Here is a 21742-nt window from a genome sequence, read left to right on the forward strand (position 1 = left end):
AAAATAAAACATCAGAGATGTATTTCAATCCAGAAAAATGCAAAATACAGAATAATTTTGTTCCTATGTGACCCTTTAATCCTTGAAGTCCTCATAGTAATCAAAGGAGCAGCAAAATTTAGGAATTTAAATGTAAAAGGGGAGGGGGTGCCTCTCCTCTAACTAGCTGATGTAATTATAGAAGGTAAAGGGCACCCAAAGGACTAATAATGAAGTATACTATCTACCTCCAAAGAAAGAACTGATACTGATTGAACACAGACTGAAGCATGCTATTTTTCACTCTTTCATTTTTTTATTTTATTCGTTTTCTTATACAAAATGTTTAATATGGTAATGTTTTACATAACTGTACATGTATAAACCCACATCTAATTCCTTACCACTTCAGGGAGGGGGGAAGAAAGGGAGGGATAAAACTTGGAACTCAAAACTATAAATAAAAATGTTAATTATTATTTTTTTAAAAAAAGGTAAAGGGTTGAAATTAAGTGGGGAAGAAAGACTAGATCCTTGGAGGCCTTTAAAAAACTGCCTTGTCAAGCCCTGGAGAGAGTTCTGGAGTTTCAGACCACTGAGGTAGCAAGCATCTCTGTGGCATTTGACCCCTGTACCACTACCAAACAAAGGGGAGATTTTTCCTTTCCCTTCAGGTCCTATCAGCCATGACATCTTGCAGAAGAGCTACTGCAGAGAGGGGACATGCCATCTAGCAGGGAGAAGAGACATATAGCATTCAAAGCATGAAATAACTTTAAAGAGAAAGCCTTTTAGGGAAAAAAGGGGGGGCATTATGGATTCAAGGAAGAACTAGCATAGGCGATAGGGAATCAAGAAAAGGAATGCACCCCAGGAAGAACAGGTGAGCAACTCCTAAAAAATCAATGGGCTGCACAGGACTGAGAAAAGCATCTTAAATGAGGTGGGGTCAAGAGGGCAGAATGAGCAAAAGCTTTTTTTCCTGGCTTACTCAGTACATCTCTCTCAACACAGGCCATACTCTAATTGGGAAAGCTGAGGAAAAAGTCACATTTTTCTAGCCCACAGCTTAGGAAGACAGAGAGGTGTGCAGACACTGAGGACTTTGCAGGAGTGCTGGCAGAAGCAGTGACTGGGAACATTCCAGTGGCTAGGGACATAAAGAGAGCCAAGACACAGCACCAAGGCAAGAGATCTAGTGCTAAGTGCAGGAATGGGAGTTATCTGGCAGCTCATCACCCACTGTTCAGATATGGTTCACATAAAATGTATACATTCTTATATGGAGAGATGATATATAAGAACTTTACAATAACCAGGGGTCTCAGAGGGAGGTTAATTAAATGAGGGTCTGGATGTGATTCTATTACATTTGGATGATGGCAAAAGAACAATGGAAGGGTAGGAGTTCACTAGAAGGGAGGAAGAGAATAGGGGAAATTATCTTATATAAATGGAGCACACAAGAAGAATGTATATAAAAGGGAGTAGCAGGAGGTACTGACATTTGAACTTCATTCTCATCTGAACTGTTTAAGGGAGGAAAGAATACATATACACACACGGGGGGGGGGTACAGAAATTCATCTTAATAGGATTTAGAGGGAGGACAGATCAAGAGAGGCATTAATCTGAGGCAAAACATACCCATATAGAGAGAACAGGGCAAAAAAGAGAAAGAAAAATAAGAATAGGATGGATGCTCTGTAGAGTACAATACCATCCTCTAGTCCTTCAGGCTCCCAACCTCAGGCTCATCCTGGATCCCTCACTATCTCTCACCCCATCCCAATCTTTCACATATCCAATTTCTTGTTGATTTCAATTTTAACTTTGCAACCTCTCATCAATATACCCCATTTCCTTTCTCTGACACTGCCGCCATTCTAGTGTAGGCCATAATCACCTCAAGCTTTGACTACTATAAATAGCCTGATGGTGGGTCAGCCTGCCTCAAATCTCTTCCCACTCCCATCCTCTCTTCACCCACCAAAGTGATTTTCCTAAAGTCTGATTATGTTACCCACCTTGTCAATAAACTCTAGCGGTTCCTGTTGCCTCTAGGATCAAAACAAAAAGCTCTTTTTGAAACTGAAAGCCTTTCATAACCTATCCCCCTTCTACCTTTACAGCCTTCTTACCTCTTACTCTGTCATGTACTCTTTGATCTAGTAACACTTGTCTCCTGGCTGATCTGCAAACAAGAAACTACATTTCTCAGCCCTGTGCATTTTCTCTGGCTATCTGCCATTGCCTGGAATGTTGACTCCTCATCTCTGGCTACTGGCTATCCTGGCTTCCTTTAAAACCCAATCAAAAATGCATCTTCTAAAAGAAGTCATTGCAAATTCCTCTTTAATTCTGGTGTTTTCCCTTTGTTAATTTCTTATTTATCTTGTATACAAGTTGGTCTGAGTATGAGTATATGTGTTCTTGTTGTCTTCCCCATTAGACCTGTGAGCTCCTTGTGGTCAGGAATTGTCTTTTGTCTCCTTTTGTATCCCCAGGATTTGGCACCATGCCTGCTACCCTGTAAGCTCTTAATAAATGTTTGCTGATTGATTGGAGGGAAACAGTTAGCAATCATAACTGTGAATGTGAATGGGAGGAAACTGAAAGAGGATAAACTGAAAGAGGATAGCAGAATAGCCTAGAAACCAAAATCAAATAATATGTTGCTTACAAGCAACACGTCTGAGACAGAAAAATACACATAGTTTAAATAAGGCATTAAAGCAGACTCTCTATTATGCTTTAGACGAAATTTTAAAAACAGGGATATAGGGGGCAGCTAGGTGACACAGTGCATAAAGCACCAGCCCTAGATTCAGGGGGACCTGAGCTCAAATCTGACCTCAAACACTTGACATTTACTAGCTGTGTGACCCTGGGCAAGTCATTTAATCCTCATTGCCCTGCAAAAACAAAAACAAAAAAACAAAACAAAGCAGGGATACAAATTGTGATTTCAGACAAAGCAAAAGTAGACATAATTAAAAAAGACAAAGGAAACTGTATTTTCTTAAAAGTTAGTATGGAAAATTAATTAATATCATCACTGAACACATATGCACCAAATGGCATAGCTTCTAAATTCTTAGAGTTAAATAAATTATAAGTAAAAGCTGTAATAGTAGCAGACCTCAATTTTCCCCTCAGACTTTGATGAATTTAAATATAAAATAATCAAGAAAGAAGCTAAAGTGATGAACAGAATTTTAGAAAGGTTAGATATAATGGATCTCTAGAGAATATGGACCTTTTTTTTTGCGTGTATGTGAAGGCTGGTGCTTTATCCACTGCACCATGTAGCTGCCCAACAACATTTGTTTTTATAAGATTTTGAGTTCCACATTTTTCTCCTCTCCTTTCCCTCCCCTCTCCCCAAGAAGGCGAGCAATCTGATATAGGTTAGACATGTATAATCACATTAAACATATTTCCACATTAGTCATGTTATGAAAGAAGAATCAGAACAAAAGGGAAAAACCTCAAGAAAGAAAAAACAACAAAAAAAGTGAAAACAGTATGGTTCAATTTGCATTCAGATTACACAGTCCCTTTTCTGGATGCAGATAGCATTTTCCATCATGAGTCCCTTGGAACTGTCTTGGATCATTGTATTGCTCAAGTTTTCTGATATACCTTCCAACCTCCCCAGTCGGGGAAAAGGGAAGTGGGGAAGTATGAGTTTTAATAGTTGATGTAGGGGGCAGCTAGGTGGCGCAGTGGATAAAGCACTGGCCCTGGATTCAGGAGTACCTGAGTTCAAATCCGGCCTCAGACACTTGACACATACTAGCTGTGTGACCCTGGGCAAGTCACTTAACCTTCATTGCCCTGCAAAAAACAAAACAAAAACAAAAACAAAATAGTTGATGTGATCTAAGGAGGCAGGTGAATTTCTCTAGACCACAATTAAGCATAGGAGAACCACTACTGGGAAATGATGAGGTGGGTACCCGGGTCTTCTCCTTAGATCTATGAGTTTCTGGAGACAATGGTGAAGTCCAGAGGTGATGGCCAGGAAAAAGAACTTGGGGGTATAAAGAATAAAGGTCTTAGTAGGCATGGGAAAAAAATGGGAAGATTAAAATGAGGTAATAGGGTATTTGAAAGAACATTAATGTTTAGTTGAAGCACATCAAGTACATTAAGAACCACAGTGAAGGTCAGATTTCTCCTGAGAAAAATGCTTGTAATACCTCAAGAGAGATAAGATAAAGAAGAAAAATAAAAGACTAAATGATGTAAATTTTTTTAAATTCTTCTAATAGTATACATTAATTTGTGCAAAAACTTCAAAAATTTTAAATTTCTATTCACAATTTCCCTTTTAAATTCTAAAACTCCTTCTCTACACCAATTGTACCTCTTATTTTACCCATTTTCCCTCTCACCATTTTTTCCTCCTTCCCAGGTGAACTGAACGTATCTCCACACCAAATTGTGTATGTATGTGTGTGTGTGTGTGTGTGTGTGTGTTTTCTACTCTCTTTTGATCAGTTCAGATGAAAGTAAAATTAATTCAGGATTTGGCCTACCCCATCCTCATTTTTATAGATGTATATGTGTACCCCAAGATTATGTGAGATAAAAGGTTCCACCTACTCTTTCCATTTTCTCTCCTAATGAATCCATTTCCCCCCCTTTTTTTCCTTTCTTCTTTTATCCAAACTTTATGAAAATCAGTTTCAGGCTCTCCATCTTATCTGATTTTCTGATACCTAATACCATTACAATTCCTAGGGAGGAAATGCTTATATCATAAACTTTCCTTCCCAACATGAGAATGAAAACACTTCATCTTTTTGATGTCTTTTCTCACTGCTCACTTGTATTTACCTTTTTATTTTTCTCTCTACTCCCATGTTAGTATTTAAAGTTAGTATTCAGCTTTCACCAGGATGCTTGAAAAGCATCTATTACTTTTAAGATCCACTTAGTCTCCTGTAGAATGATACTCAGTTTTGCAAGTATTCTTGGCTCTACAAACCAATTGCCTTAAAAAAAAAAATACTATCTTCCATACTCTCCACTACTTTATTGTGGAAGCTACTATTGTGGCTACTTTGGACTTGAACTCTTTGCTTGTAGTATTTTTTCTTTAAGCTGATTTTAGCTATAATATTCCTAAGAGTTTTCACTTTGTGATTTTTCAGAATATTAATTTCTAGTTTTGCTTTAATCTCTGGTTCTACTATGACTATTTTTGTTCCCATGCTCGCTCGCTCTCTCTTTTTGGCGGGGCAATGAGGGTTAAGTGACTTGCCCAGGGTCACACAGCTAGTAAATGTCAAGTGTCTGAGGCCGGATTTGAACTCAGGTACTCCTGAATCCAGGGCCAGTGCTTTATCCACTGCACCACCTAGCTGCACCCCCCGGCCCGGCCCCTTTTTAAAGGAGATACCTTACATTTCCCTCCATTGTTTCAATTTTTTAACTGTTTTAATAACTTTTTTTTTTCCTTATGGAGTCCTTTTCAGTTAGTCTATACTTATGTATGGTTTTGTATCTCTTTCTTGTGCTAACCTATTAATTCTATTATCTCTTGCAATCTGCTATGGGCAACCTGGAGCTGCTGGCCGAACTTTGAGAGTTCTGGAGACTGAATTCATGATCCTGGCCCCACTCCACTAATATCCTGAACAAGGGACTGAGTCCAGGATCTGATTTCAGTATAGCCACACTTGGAGCTCCAGGCACTGAGTTTGTACTCCTAGCCCAGCTGGCAGAACCCATGCTGCTGATCTGGGCCAGAGAAGAAATCTGAAATAAGCTCCAGGAGTCCCCATACTGATGGCCTACTAAGTACTGAGCCCATGATCCCAACCTATCCATAGATCTTGCCCTGGTCACTTGGCTATAGGCTGAATTTGGTAGCTTAGGCTGGAAAAATGTTTTTCCTTTGACTGTTTGATCACTACTCTATATGATGCTGGAATTGCGTGGGAATCTGATTGTACTGATTTCTTCTACTCTACTATCTTGGCTCACTTTCCACACTAATGAAATTTAAGTGGATATATGAACTGATCCAACCATTCTAGAAAGCATTTTGGAATTACATCCAAAAAGCAGTGGCCGTTAAACTATATATGTCTTTTTTTTTTTTTTAAGTGAAGCAATTGGGGTTAAGTGACTTGCCCAGGGTCACACAGCTAGTAAGTGTCAAGTGTCTGAGGCCGGATTTGAACTCAGGTACTCCTGACTCCAGGGCCGGTGCTCTATTCACTGCACCACCTAGCTGCCCCCATATATGTCTTTTGATCTAGCCATCTCACTACTAATCTTATACTACAAAGAGATTAAAGAAAGAGGAAAGAGACCTATAGATACAAAAAAACCCCAAAACCCAAAACATTATAGTAGCATCTTTGCACAAAGAACTACAAAGTAGGTAGTCCTCAATTGGGAAAAGACTGAACAAATTATGGTATATAAATAAGTAATGGAATAGAATTGTGCTATAAGGAATGACAAAATAGACTGATTTAGAGAAAGCTTGGAGGACTGTTATTCCACAGCAAAGTGGCAAGAACCAAGAGAACAAATTATATAATCACTACAACATTGGGGGGTGGAGGGGCAATGGGATTAAGTGACTTGCCTAGAGTCACACAGCTAGTAAGTGTCAAGTGCCTGAGGCCGGATTTGAACTCAGGTACTCCTGAATAAAGAGCTGGTGCTTTACCCACTGCGCCACCTAGCTGCCCCTATCACTACAACATTAAAAAGGAAAAGAATTTAAAAATTCTACTTTTTAAATCTGATAATTCTAGTAATGTCAGTAGTTTTGAAATTTAACTGAGAATAAAAACTTCAGGTAACTGAAATAAAGCCATTGCCTTTTACTTAAATGGTGTGTGTGTGTGTGTGTGTGTGTGTGTGTGTGTGTGTGTGTGTGTGTGTGTGTGTATGTATGTATGGGGGGGGACATCAGAAAAAGAATCCTGATTTTTTTTTAGAAAAACATTTATAAACTAATATGTTCATTTATTGCAGGTTAATGTGCTTTATAAAAAGAATAGAATTGAAAGGATAAAGTTCTATACTGATACAGACTCAAATCATAATTATACTGAATATACCCTAAGAAAGTCCAATTTCTGTCTATACAGATTTAAGAAAACTTTACTGGATTTTTATGAAGGCATATTAACTGTTTCAAATGCAAAATGAAAGACACCAATTCATTACTTTAAAACTGACCTGTCTCACTACATTTTTTTTTTCCTCTGAAAGATTACACTCAGTTTTGCTGGGTACATGATTGTTGGCTGTAGTCCCAGTTCCTCTGCCCTCTCGAATATCATATTCCATGCCCTCTGGTCCTTTAATGTAGATGCTGCTAGATCTTGTTTTATCTTTATTGAAGCTCCACAGTATTTTAGTTCCTTTTTTCTAGCTGCTTGCAATATTTTCTCCCTGACCTGGGAGTTCTGGAATTTGGCTATAATATTCCTGGAGGTTTTCCTTTTGGAATCTCTTTCAGGAGGTGATTGGTGGATTCTTTCAATTTCTATTTTAGCTTCTGCTTCTAGAATATCAGGGCAATTTCCCCTAACAATCTCATGGAGGATGGTGTCTAAGCTCTTATTTTGGTCATGGTTTTCAGGTAGTCCAATGATTTTCAAATTCTCTCTTCTGGATTTATTTTCCAGGTCAGCTGTTTTTCCAAGGAGATATTTCACATTTCCCTCTATTTTTTTTTTTTTGCAGGGTAATGAGGGTTAAGTGACTTGCCCAGGGTCACACAGCTAGTAAATGTCAAGTGTCTGAGGCCGGATTTGAACTCAGGTACTCCTGAATCCAGGGCCGGTGCTTTACCACTGTGCCATCTAGCTGCCCCCATCCTCTATTTTTTCATTCAGTTGGATTTACTTTACCATGTCTTGGTTTCTCATAAAGTCACTAGCTTCCATTTGTTCAATCCTAATTCTTAGGCAATTATTTTCATCAGACAGCATTTTTATCTCCTTTTCCATTTGACTTTCCAAACTGTTGACTTTTTTCTCATGACTCTCCTGCATTCCTCTCCATTCTTTCTTCCCTCTCTCTATACCTTCCATTCTTTCTTCCCTCTCTCAACACCTTCCTTCTATCTCTCCTACTTTCTATTTTTTTGTTGTTTTTTTGGTGAGGCAATTGGGGTTGTGACTTGCCCAGGGTCACACAGTTGCTAAGTGTCAAGTGTCTGAGACCGGATTTGAACTCAGGTCCTCCTGAATCCAGGGCTGATGCTCTATCCACTGTGCCACCTAGCTGCCCCCTCTCCTACTTTCTCTTCAAAGGCCCTTTTGAGAGCTTCCATGGCCTAAGACCAATTCATATTTTTCTTGGAAGCTTTGGATGTAGGAGCCCTGAGGTGGTTTTCCTCTTCTGAGGATGTACCTTGATCTTCCTTATCACTGAAGAAACTTTCTATAGTTCTGAACTTTTTTTGCTTGCTCATCTTTTACTTGACTTTTAACTCCCCACTGGAAGGGGCGGGGGGGGGGGGGGGGGGGGGGGGGGGGGGGGGGGGGGGAGGGGGGGCGTGCTTCTAGGCTATACTACTGTCCCAAGCTTCAGAGGGTCCCAGGTGTTTTGGTTTGAGGGAGGGCGGGTTTTTTTTTCTTGCCTGGCCTGTTCTCTGGTCTGAAGATAACCTCAAGCCAACTTGCTAGTTAACCAGCCAGCATAATGCTGTGGTGGTTTTTAGCTCTGAAGAGCCTGTGCCATTCCCCTACCTGGGCCTCCTGCTGCTCAGGATTTCTTCCTGGTTCCCTGCTGGGGTGGGACAGCTGAATTCCTCCCTAGGTCCCGCTGATACCCCTGTGTTCCCCCCTCCCCCCGTCCCCAGCCAGCCGTTCAGCCCTCTCACCGTGGTGCTGCAGCTGATTCAGAGGCTTGGGGGTAAATTTCTTTCATGCAGCGTACCTGGGGTCTCTGTCGGCATGATATTAGGGTTGGACTTTACTTGCAGCCCAGCAGGGCCCTCTTTAATCTATTTATAGCTGGAAAATAATTTCAGCCCTTATTTTTGTGGGGTTTTCTGCTCCAGGGGTTCTTTTATTGCTGTTTTTGGGGTCTGTCTCACTACATTTTTTTTTTTTGTGAGGCAATTGGGGTTAAGTGACTTGCCCAGGGTCACACAGCTAGGAAGTGTTAAGTGTCTCAGGCCAGATTTGAATTCAGGTCCTAGTGAATCCAGGGCCAGTGCTCTATGCACTGTGCCACCTAGCTGCCCCTGTCTCACTACATTTTGATGAAAACAACACATTTCACTATCTCAGACCTAGTCCAACACTCCAATTTTATAAATGAAGAAACTGAGACATAGGTGAATTGGCTTGGCCAATATCTCACAGATGTGTCAGAGGCAGGATCTGAACCTATGTTCTTTGATTCCAAAGGAAATTTGGAAACCAACAAAAATAAAATCAGAAAGGTTAATGGACTTTTTAGATGGAAGATTTATAATAATAAATGAATTCTAAATGATGGCAATGGATGTAAAAAAAAAGAGCTAAATTATGCAAGCTTTCACATTCTTCTCTGCCACCCCATGAATATAGCACTAATCTGTAATTACATTTATGTAAGTAGCTTCCTATGTGAAAATTACCTCCCCCAATGCAGGTGGGCTACTCATTTGTAATCTGCAGTTGTAAAAACAAAGATATATATGAGGCACTGAGAGGTTAGCTATCATTTGCCAGAGGAAGAATTTGAACCCAGGTCTTCCTAACACCAAGGACAAACTATGCTATATGGTTCTCTCTTTTTACTAGTAATAATCAATCAAGACAAAAGCTTACTTAATTATGCTTGCATTCTGGAAAATTTAATCCTATCACTACTCTGATATATGTAATTTATTATATAAGAACTTAAGTACTATAGCAAATGCAAAGCCCCAGAGTAAATACAGCTTTTACAAGAACAGACATTTTAAGGGGGCAACTAGGTGGCGCAGTGGATAGAGCACTGGCCCTGAATTCAGGAGTACCTGAGTTCAAATCCGGCCTCAGACACTTGACACTTACTAGCTGTGTGACCCTGGGCAAGTCACTTAACCCTCATTGCCCTGCCCTGGGGCGGGGGCAGGGGAAGAATAGACATTTTAACATTTTTAAATTTTTAATCTAGATTATGAAGACATTAAGTACTGGTGAAACATGGAGGATTTGCTACAAAAACTTGATGCTCCTGCTGTACACAAGACTAGAAAAATGGAAGCTCTTTATATCATCTAGTTATTTATGATCATGGAGATTCAACAGACCTAATTATTAAGTAAGTCAATCTCCATTCCACAGCCTTTTCCCTTTCCTAGATCAAGACAAAAATCTACCCTTTTAAGTTTTCAATGAGAAGTTCAATTCTGTATTGGTTAAAACATATTCAGTGAATTTCAATCTTAAATTGATTATTATAGGCTATTACTTTATAGGTTATGGATCTTATAGGTTCTCATCATACTTGTAGTTCCTAAGTGGTTTTAAGTCCATCATTTGCCCCAGTAAATTCCTTCCAATTCTCCTCAAGTCACTCAAAATTGGGAAAGAAACCTGCCCTTCTCTAGAACACATGTGGGTCATAAATTTAAATGAAAAGAACTGGTTATTTCCAACTTATCCAGTGCATAGTTTATTTGTACATAGTTATTTGTATGTTGTCTCCCCCATCAGATTAAAAGCTCCTTGAGAACAGTGACTATCTTTTACCTTTCTTGGTATGCTTGAGAGCTTAGCACAGTCCCTGGCATTGACTTAAGTCTCTTAACAAGAGAGAGGTACAATGGAAAGCAAGAGAATGAAAGGCTAGCAAAAAGACTGCAAAAAATATCCATCTCCTTTGTTAACAGTAGAACTATTTTTTTAATGCATGGATGCTGGATGAGAGGTGGTATTCACTAAAGATTTATTGCTTATACTGTGTGTGAGGGTTAAATTTTGAGAATAAATCCAGGTGGACAAGAGGACTGCTAGGAACAAGAGGACCAGGCAAAGTCTTGCTGCTCTCTCCACTCCCATATAGTCTCCAAACTACTCCATGAATGCAGACCAGATACTGTCAAAGAGTCTCACTCAGACCCAGGTACCCCATCATCTCATAAAGCAATGTGAGGCTATGCAGATATTCTGAGCTACCAGATATAACATTCTAAAAGTCTCTCTATAAACCAAGAGCAACTATACAATTGCAGAAATAAAAATTTTATGGAAAAGAAGTTGTACATGTTATCAAGTACTTTCCCAAATTCTCCCTACATTTCTGTTTGAGATACAATGAAATATTTTCATTTATTGAAAAGATTTTTTAAAATGTTACTTATTTTATCTGTATTTCATATCACCCTCCAAATAAAAAAACCTAAGCACTTTTATTTTTTCAAAGTGATATTAAGTTTTACACTTTGATATACAATTGAACATCTTAAGACAAAAGTATAAAATATTTTGTATTCTGTTGAGGAGAAATTGTGTGCCATGCAACCCAGATGTTTATTAGAACATGTAAATACTTGTGAAGCTCTTCATGTTACATGAGAAATGCATATAGTATGAAGTCAGGAGAGACTTATTGGTTTCAAATATAAAACCAAAGCTTAAAAATGATTTCTATTTCAACAGCTTATTACTGGGTCAATATGTGACTATTCAAAGAAGCCATTAAAATTATTTTAGATATTGATCTTATAAAAACAATTTTTAAAGTCTGAAGCTGAAATTTATAGACTTTTCTTCAGGGATCCATGATAGATTAAGAATTTCAAATAATTGCGTGTGTGTGTGTGTGTGTGTGTGTGTGTGTGTGTGTGTGTGTGTATAAAACCTATGTCAGATTGCCTGCTGTCTAGGGGAGGGCGGAGGGAGGGGAGGGAGGGAGAAAAGTCTGAAATTACACTTAACACTTGCTAGCTGTGTGACCCTGGGCAAGTCACTTAACCTCAATTGCCTCCCCCCCCCCAAAAGAAAGAATTTCAAATAATCATAAACTGAAAATTAAAAAGAAGCTTGGAGGTCAACTAAGCCCAGAGCTTAATTATGAAATAGTGGTTTTACAGGAGGGCAAGGTGCTCCTAGTTTTCAGTTAGGCTTTCTTTGAAAGCTTACTATTTCTCACAAAGCTCTTCATCAAAACAATGTCTTAAAGAATGCCTTATCAACTACTCTCATCTGAGGGAGGAAATAATATGAAACTGAATAAATGGATTTTTTAAAAAAATCTATCTGTATAATTCTCTCAGCTATTCTAACATCAAAGCACTCAAAATACAAAGCCCCAATATAATCAACTAGAAAGGTACTCACTGTAGAGATATTTACAATTGTATATATTATAATCTTTTGTCCCATGTAGAAGTTGGAACGAATGTGAAAGCTGGTAAACTACTGTTTCTTCACGATCTACTAATTGCCCCTGTGAGTATGTTAGGAAAAGAGCCCAGGGTTACTTTTTTTTCCTACTGTACTATGTACTGTGCACAAGGAAACAGTTTATTTTATTTACTACACCTACAATTTATGTCTTTCCATCATGAACATTTTCTTCAAAAGAATTGGAAAATCTTGAGCATGCAGCCCAATCAGTATCTAGAAGAATTGTTTTTTATCTCTAAACTTTCATCAACAAAAAAGAGAAAGTATAAATCAATGAAACAGGCGCACAATTTTTTAAAAACCTAGAAAAATCAACAAATCATAAAACTCTAACTAAACACCAAAAAACAAATTCTGAAAGTCAGAGAAAAGATTAACAAAATCGGGGGAAGCTAGGTGGCGCAGTGGATAAAGCACTGGCTCTGGATTCAGGAGTACCTAAGTTCAAATCCAGCCTCAGACACTTGATACTTACTAGCTGTGTGACCCTGGGCAAGTCACTTAACCCCAATTGCCCCGCGCCAAAAATAAATAAATAAATAAATAAATAAATAAATAAATATTAACAAAATCGAAAACAAAAATTATACTAAAATGACAAAACTGGTAGCTAGCTTTTGGGGGGAGGGAGAGAAATAAAGAATAAAGAAAAAGATCAGACATTCCTATCTATTAGTTATTTTTTAAAGAGAACAATTAAATTGTCAGAATTGTATATGAAAGAATTTACCACAGATGAAGAAAAAATAATATAAGCTATTTTTCCAAATTATATGCCAATAAGACAAATGAAATTAATAAATATAAAAACATCAACTTCCCAAATGAATATAAAAATTGAATATTTAAATAACAGAATCTCAGAAAAAGAAATTAAATGAACCTTAAGTGAATTTATAAGGGGAAACCAAGACAGCAGAGTCAAGTGAGCATTTTTGCCAAACTCTCCCATTACATCCCTCTAAAGTTCATAAAAAGCAGGCTGAACTGAATTATTAATGGGATAATCAACAAACAGTCACAATGAGTCATTTTTCCAGTCCAGAAATGGAAGGAGAAGTCTTCAGACACTAGGAGGTGGTGAGGTGGAAGTATTACCAGCTGTGGGCCAGAGGCAGCTGCAGGGGAATCAAGAGTGCACAGCACCCAGGGAACAGTATGAGGACAGAAAAATTTGGTCAGAAAGAGATTCCAGAGGACTCCTTTACCAGAACTGGGCACAAGATTGGGTGCCATTTGACAGAATCATCATCCATTATACAGTTTTAGGATCATCTATGAAAACGGACTGAGTTTCTTATATACTTAAGGAAAGCAAGGTATAAACAAACAATACACATTCACAGCTTTATGTGAAAAAAAGGGAAAAGGGTAGCATTGAAAATGGCAAACACTTAATAACATTACAAAAAAATTAAATTTAAATTGCTAGCCCAATTGCCTCACTAAAAATAAATAAATAAATAAAATTTAAATTGCTAGGCAATGACTCATTTTTTATGTGAGTCTCATTCCATAATCAAGTCACCAAGTCATAAGAGTAAACATCAGAATTAGTAATAGATTAGAAAAAAATGACATAAAATTAAAAGAACTCAATCCTAAATTATTTTTAAAACCGATGATGAAAAATACATAATGTACAACAGGAACTACATTAACATCAATTATAATTTTAAACAGCAACTGCTAAAGAAAAATCAAAAGATCCCTCAAAGTGCCCTAATCAGCAATACTTGACTAACTTGACAAGCTGAAGAAAGATGGATGCAACAGGCAATAAATACTTAGAGAATCATGAATAATAATGGACAGTTACTATTTCACTAAGAAGAGAAAAGTAGAGGAGTGTAAAACAAGTGTGTAAAATGCTAGGCAAGAGATCTAAAGAAATAAAGGCATGAGGGCTTGATGACCATTTTTCATTAGGAGTAATTTCATCAGTAATGTCTTGGTCCAGATAACCTTTGTGGCCCCCTTTCATTCTAAGATTCCCTAAATAAAAGGAATGAATGCTAGAAATACATAAATACACACGTAGTAGTCCCACAAAGGTATAGTGCAAGGGTATAAAGAAAGGTTTATCATCTAAAAGAATACATTCTTCAGATTGTTAGTGCCTTTCTTTTTTTCTTTCTTTTTTTTTTTTAAAGTGAGGCAACTGGGGTTAAGTGACTTGCCCAGGGTCACACAGCTAGTAAGTGTTAAGTGTCTGAGGCCGGATTTGAACTCAGTGTCTTTCAATTCAAGAAAGGGTCTCCAGTGAGTAATTCATTTATATGTGTGTGTGTGTACACACACACACACACACACACACACACACACACACACACACAAAACACAAATATACTCTAAATATTGTGAATACTGCCCAACTGGTACTTTTTAAAAAACCAATTAAACAGAAAAAAATTCATCATCCTTATTGTGCTAGGCAAAATCATTTTAATTTAAATATAATTTGTGCTACAAAATCCTAAAGCACAATTGTTACCTTCTTGCCATTCTAGTGAGGTCACCATGAATAAAATCTCTTGAAATAGTCAAGCATTTAATTAAAAGAATACAGCCAAAATTCTTGAGAAACATATGGCAGGAAATTGAGTTTTCCTACCAGTCTCTGATATGAAATTGCAGTTCTGCTGGTCCCTTTGTCAGTCATCTTTAATACACCACAGTACACATACACCACAGTTCCCTAACTCATACAGTCTACCCCCACCCCCAGCCATTAAGGACTGTAAAACCCAATTTGGCAGCCTATACCACTGTAAATGCTGGTATAAGAATACATTAACATTAGGGGCAGCTAGGTGGAGCAGAGGATAGAGCACTGGCCCTGGATTCAGAAGGACTTGAGTTCAAATCCAGTCTCATACACTTCATACTTACTAGCTATGTGACCCTGGGCAAGTCACTTAACCCTCATTGCCCCGCCCCCCCCAATACATTAACATTTCATGTGCAAGGGACTGGCATTTCATTAAGACTTCAACACTGGGTAATGGCTAAAGAAACCTCTGTACATAAATAAAATAGAATATTACCATGCTGTAACAAATAAGGAACATGATGAACACAGAAGCATGTATAGATTCAAATGAACTGATAGAGAGTGAAATAAATGAAGCCAAAAAAAAACAATATACACAATGGCTACAACAGTGTAAATAGAAAGAACCAGAAAACAAATGAAAATGAATGCTGCAGAATTATAAAGAACAAGCTTTACCCCAAAGAATTGATATGTGAAGAAACATCTCCCTCAAGAGGTAAAGTGAGAGAGAATTCATGAGTTCTGTTATAAGGAAGGACTTTTGTGAGGAGAGAAAGGAAGAAATGTAAGAAAAATTAAGGCAGGGGCAGCTAGGTGGCGCAGTGGATAGAGCACTGGCCCTGGAGTCAGGAGTACCTGTGTTCAAATCTGGCCTCAGACACTTAACACTTACTAGCTATGTGGCCCTGGGCAAGTCACTTAACCCCAATTGCCTCACCCCCCCACCCCCCCCACCCCCGCCAAAAAAAAATTAAGGCAATAAAAGAACAAAAGATATCCAAAAAAATTTTATTTTTTTAAAAAAAGATTTGATGGTCATACAGTAAAGGATTTCTAGGCGAAGCTTTGTAGCACACCAAATACCTTTGCAGGAAAAAGCTAACTAATACTGTAATTACATCTGCTGAGATAAATGTCTCGAGATTCAAAATCAATCAAATTAAAACTTTGTCCTTTAGTAAATCTACTACAGCAACCACAATGCAAAATCTATGACACAGGGTAGTACTAAACAAACACTTATGGCAATGTTATGAATATGAATCATATCTGTAACTAACTTTAAACTTATTTAAGAAAAATATTATGAAAAGAGATGTCATTAGCATTAAAGGCACTGTTACTACTTTACAGAATATATTTGCAACTAAAAATAACTGTTACTTGAAAATGCATATATACCAACAGTAAAATTCTAGTTATATATTTGACTAATAATATCAAAAGTGGAAACACAAATTTTTTTCTTGCTTTATCATTTTCAGAAAATAATTGTCCTTATTAGCTAGTCTGTAATAAAGTAATAACAAAATTCATTTGGAAAAAAATATTTAGAATATCAAGGGAAATGATGAAAAGGAGCAAGGATGAAGAAGGAATAACACTTCACTCAAACTATATCATAAAGCAGCAATCATCAAAACCATCTAGAATTGGTTAAAGAATCAAGAAATAGAACAATGGAACAGACTACAGAAGGAAGATTCACAAACAGTAGAACTCAATAAATTAGTGTTTGATAAAGGGGAAAACAAATTATACAGGAGAAAACTCCCTATTTAACTAAAAAAAACACAACACCTCTCTATTTGATTAAAAAAAAAACCACTAGGAATACTATAAAAAAGTCTGGCAGAAATGAGGCGAGGACCAACATCTTACACTACATTCCACAATGCATTCAAAATGGATACATTGTTGGCAGAGTTGTGAAATGTTACAACCATTTTGGAAAGCAATTTGAAATTATGCTAATAAAATGACTAACCATGGCCTCTATTATTGGGCTCATACCCCAAGGAAGCTACTGTAAGAAAAAAAAGTCCCTATATGCTCCAAAATATTTATAGCAGCATTTTCCGTGATACCCAAGAATTGGAAACTGAGTAGATGCTCATCAGCAAGGGAATGGCTAAATAAATTGTTGCACATGAATATAATGGAATACTATTATACTTTAAGAAATTATATTTATGATGAGTACAGAGAAGCAAGGAAAGACCTGTATGAATTGATGCAGAGTAAAGTAAGTAGAGCCAAGAAAACAATAAACGCAATAACTGTAATGATGAAATTGGAAAAAAACATCACACCAAAAAATCAAAAGTAAATGTAACAAAATTATAAAGATGAAGTGAGACTCAAATGAAGAGACATGACAAGATACCCCCAAAAGTACCCTTTCATGGAGGTGAGAGGTCCATAGATATTACACATTTCTCATATTTTTGGACTTTTTCAATTTAACTATCAGTTGTGCTGACTTTTTTCTCTCTCTAAAGGAGGAAATAAGTCATCAGATGGCTCTCTAGGAAGGGTACATGGGATACTATGGTGATGTAAGAAATAGAAAATATCATTTAAAAATTATTTTTAAAAAAATAAGTAGTCTGCAGCACAATAGATGATTGGATTTGTAAAGATGAAGACCTGGAGTCAAATCCTACCACTGACACTAGTAAACTAATGACCATAAGCAAAAGTCACTCTTTCTCATCTATAAAATGACCTTTTCTCAAACATTACTTCTTTTGACCTCTCTGCAGCCTCTGACACTGTTTATCATCCTCTCCTCAATATTCTCCTGTGTCTAGGTTTTTAGGACACCACCCTGTCCTGGTCTTCTTTCTACACATCTGATTGAACCTTCTCAGTCTCTCCTTTGCTGGATCCTCATCTAGAACCCACCCCCTAAATCATAGGTGTCATAGGTGGCCCTCAGGTTTCTGTCCCTGGCCCTCATCTCTTCTCCCTCATTACCATTTCACTTGGTGATCTCATTCACTTCTATGCTGATGATGATTCTCAAATCAACTAGCCAACCTTCAATGCTGACCTCCAATCTCACATCTGCCTTTCAGGTATCTAGATGTCCAGTAGGCATCTTAAACTCATTATCTTTCCCCCTAAACCCTGCACCCTACTTTCCTTATCACTGTATAAGACAACACCATCCTCCCACTCTTTCAGGCTCCCAACCTATAAAATATCATGGACTTCTCGTTATTTCTCACTTCCACCCCCACTCCCCAATCTGTTGCCAAGACAAGTCGATTTCACCTTTGTAATATTTCTCAAACATACCCCCTTCTCTCTTCAGACACTGCCACCACTCTAATACAGGCCCTCACCACCTTATGCCTGGATTATTACAATAGCCAGCTGGTGAGTCAGCCTGCCTCAAGTCTCTTCGCACTCATCTGTCCACTCTTCAGCCACCAAAGTGATTTTCCTAAAATACAGGTCTGACCACTTTATTGCCTGTACTCAATAAACTCCAGTAGCTTCCTACTGCCTCCAGGAACAAATACAAAATGCTCTGTTTAGCACTCAAAGCCCTTCATAACCTAGTCCCCTCCTACCTTTCCAGTCTCCTCACACCTTATTCCCTGATACATCCTCTGATTCAGTGACACTGGCCTCCTGACTATTCCACAAACAAGACGTTCTATCTCTTGACTCCATTTTCTCTGACTGTCCCCCCATGCCTGGAATGTTCTCCCTCCTCTGCTCTGACTACTGAGTTCCCTGGATTCTTTTAAGTTCCAATGAAAATCTCATCTTGTGTAGGAAACCTTCCCCAATCCTTTTTTTTTTTTTTTTGGTGGGGCAATGAGGGTTAAGTGACTTGCCGAGGGTCATACAATTAGTAAGTGTCTGAGGTCAGCTTTGAACTCAGGTCCTCCTGAATTCAGGGCTGGTGCTTTATCCACTGTGCCACCTAGCTGCCCCTTCCCCAATCCTTCTCAATGCCTTCGATCTGTTAATTATTTCCTATTTATCCTATGTATAGCTTACTTTTTATATACTTGTTTATGTCATCTCCCCGCAACAGATTCTAAGCTCCTTGAGGGCAGAGATTGTCTTTTGCCCCTTTTCTTATGTCCAGCACTTAGCATAGTGCCTGGCACAAAGTAGGTGCTTAATAAATGTTTAATGATTGCTCAGTATTACCTCTAGGACTTAAAATAAGGCTAAATTTGATAATGTGTGTAAAGTCTTTCACAAACTTTCAGTTTGTGTCAGGTATCATCATTATTACTTATTTGTAAAGTAATATGTAACATGTAGAGTAGAATATAAGCTCCTTAAGAGGGCAGGGGCTTAAAAAACAAAACAGTCTTTGGATCCACCAGGTGGAGCCCAGCAGCATGCAACAGAAAGAAGATCTGGGGTCTACAAACCTGGGTTCAAATCCTGTTTTCTTACTTCATGTGTGACTTTAAACAAGTCATTAAACCTTTCCAACCCCCCCATTTCCACATTTTAAAAGTGAGACCATTAGACTAGTAAGGTAACTTTCAGCTCTAAATCTATGATCTTATGGTCCTAAATGATCACTAAATTAGAGACCATAGATTGATCTACTAACAGAAAATTATTATAGGTGCAGAGAAAGGTATTTGGTATTATAATGCAATTATAATTATCTCAGAGCATAACATTCAGGACTGGAATGAATCATAGAAAAGATGATTAACATTCACTTCAAAACAAAGTGTCTCTTTCCCATAAAAAACAGAACTATTAAGCACAGAAGAGAAAAATTCAGCATTCTTCTACAAGATATTTATGCACTTAATGATACAACTATTTAGATTATGAGAAAGCATAAAACATTAACATCAAACTTTTTTAAAAAATGTTCCTTTACAGTGAACATGCTGGAAAGAAAAGTGTGGGACAAGAGTGGAGAGAAAATGAGAAGAGAAAAGCAGGAGTTATATTTTTCCTCTTCATGCTTAACCTAAATCCTGTTAAAAAGTATCCCTATATATGGTTCTGAAATGAAGCTATGTGGAAAGTGAATTTCAGTTCATCATTACCCATTATCTGCTGCATTAAAACTTCCATGTCACCAAGGTTACATAAGGCCTGCATACCAAGTTCATGATGCAAACTGCTACCGCCTACAGCAGATGCATTGTCATGTGATGCTTCTAAGTGGACACTCCCATTTCTCACCAGCAAGGAGGCACTAGCACTGAGCACTGCAGCCTGGGAAGGGGGACGGGACTGGACTTTGACCTGGGCTGTGGACTGCTGGCCTTGCTGACCATCTTGAAGGCTACGAAAAAACATGGATTGGGGAAGACATTATAGGGAAGAATAAGAGAAAACAATAGCCAGAAATGAAGCAACACAGAAAACAGATTTCAAAAGGATAAATTTATCATTAAGCATAGCATAAGAGAAAAGCCTTTGTAAAATGTACAGTTTTTATTGCTGAAATAAATGTAAACCAGTATCTCTAATATAGCTCGGAGCTTCAGAAATCTTTTTGTTTCTTCACTGCATGCTCTTCTATATGTGGTTCACAGTGTCTATATCACAGTATTTTACAAATTGTAGGTAACCATTATGTATTTGTTAAATTAAGGAGTTTGTTTACTGTTATATGGTGTAATAGAAAAGGACAAGAAGTAGAGTCCTTTTAATGTCTGTGGGGAAAAACCTGATACTTTAGAGGACAGACCTCACTTGGGGCTCATGATCAGTTTCTAGAACTTTTTTTATATCATGGAATCCTTCAAAGAAGTATGGTAAAACCTATGAACCACTTAGAAGAATGTTTTTAAATGCATAAAATAAAGTACATAGGATAAAAAACAACAACAACAACAAAACCAAAACACCCAAAGATTGGTGAAACAAAAGATATAATTTTTTTTCCCATAGAAGTTCATGGACCCTCAACTCCAAAATATGTCATACAAGTGATCAATATAAGGTACCAGCTATTCAAACTCATTATAAACCCAACTTGCTCTGAAGTTATAGAATTCTCATTGAACTAAACGGGAAAAAAATGTTTAGACTAGGAAACAGGCAAATATCAGATAACCTAAAATAAAAGTTCAAATAAAATATAAACTAAAATGGTGGCAAAAGAAAATTTAGGATAAGAAGTCTTATCTGTAAGATTCTTATCAATCCCTGGTTCAAACTCTAAAAGTATCCCGTAAGACTAAAATATTCATACCAAAAGCCAATTTTTAAACCACAATAAATGTACCATTTTTGATTACTTAGCAGCATAATGTCTATTTTCATTTTGAAGATGTTTTTCTTTTTTCCCAGTCCATAATATAGTTTAACATATATTCTTTATTTCAGAAAAACTTAAATGGAAGCAAACTAGAAAGGACTGTTTAGCTTTTGCATTGTATCAGCAGCAAAATTTTTCTTTTAAAATGCCTCAAAAGTGAAGAAAATACATTATTCTTAAATATTGGAAAGACTAGCTATGGCATGATCCTAGATGTGCTATGCTTCCAATATGTCATAGGGCACTTGAAAGATATGTTCTTCATGGAGACACATACTACCACTCTATGACCAGAAAGTATGGCTAATGGTCTACAAACTGATATATGAGAAGTTACTTGCCATCCTCATGATTGACAACATAGTAAATGCAGCCATGCAATAACAAAGGAGTGGCAGCCTTTATCATGAGAGTAGACTGGGCAGTTACTGACAAAGATGGATGTTTAACAGCTGGCCATTGCTGTTGAGCACCATAGGGATCTCATTCTACATGGCCACCCACAGGCTTGAAGACTGTCATTGAGAAGCATGCAGGCAAGGAGCTGACAAATTTCCACAAAGCCAG

At 37.6% G+C, this 21742-nt stretch overlaps 1 protein-coding gene across 5 annotated transcripts in view; it reads right to left on the reverse strand.

Annotated features, from left to right (window-relative positions):
- The window catches only part of PCNX1 (pecanex 1), a 212978-nt gene that overhangs the window by 94667 nt on the left and 96569 nt on the right, over window positions 1–21742 (reverse strand). For 3 of the 5 annotated variants that reach the window (XM_043989025.1, XM_043989026.1, XM_043989024.1), the window contains exon 8: window positions 20010–20194. The exons of the other annotated variants lie outside the window; for them this stretch is intronic. In XM_043989025.1, coding sequence (XP_043844960.1) covers window positions 20010–20194 — 185 coding nt within the window. The remainder of the gene's footprint in view (window positions 1–20009; window positions 20195–21742) is intronic. 5 annotated transcript variants of the gene reach the window in all.

The sequence above is a fragment of the Dromiciops gliroides genome, chromosome 2 (assembly GCF_019393635.1).
Source record: "Dromiciops gliroides isolate mDroGli1 chromosome 2, mDroGli1.pri, whole genome shotgun sequence".
Taxonomy (NCBI): Eukaryota; Metazoa; Chordata; class Mammalia; order Microbiotheria; family Microbiotheriidae; genus Dromiciops; species Dromiciops gliroides.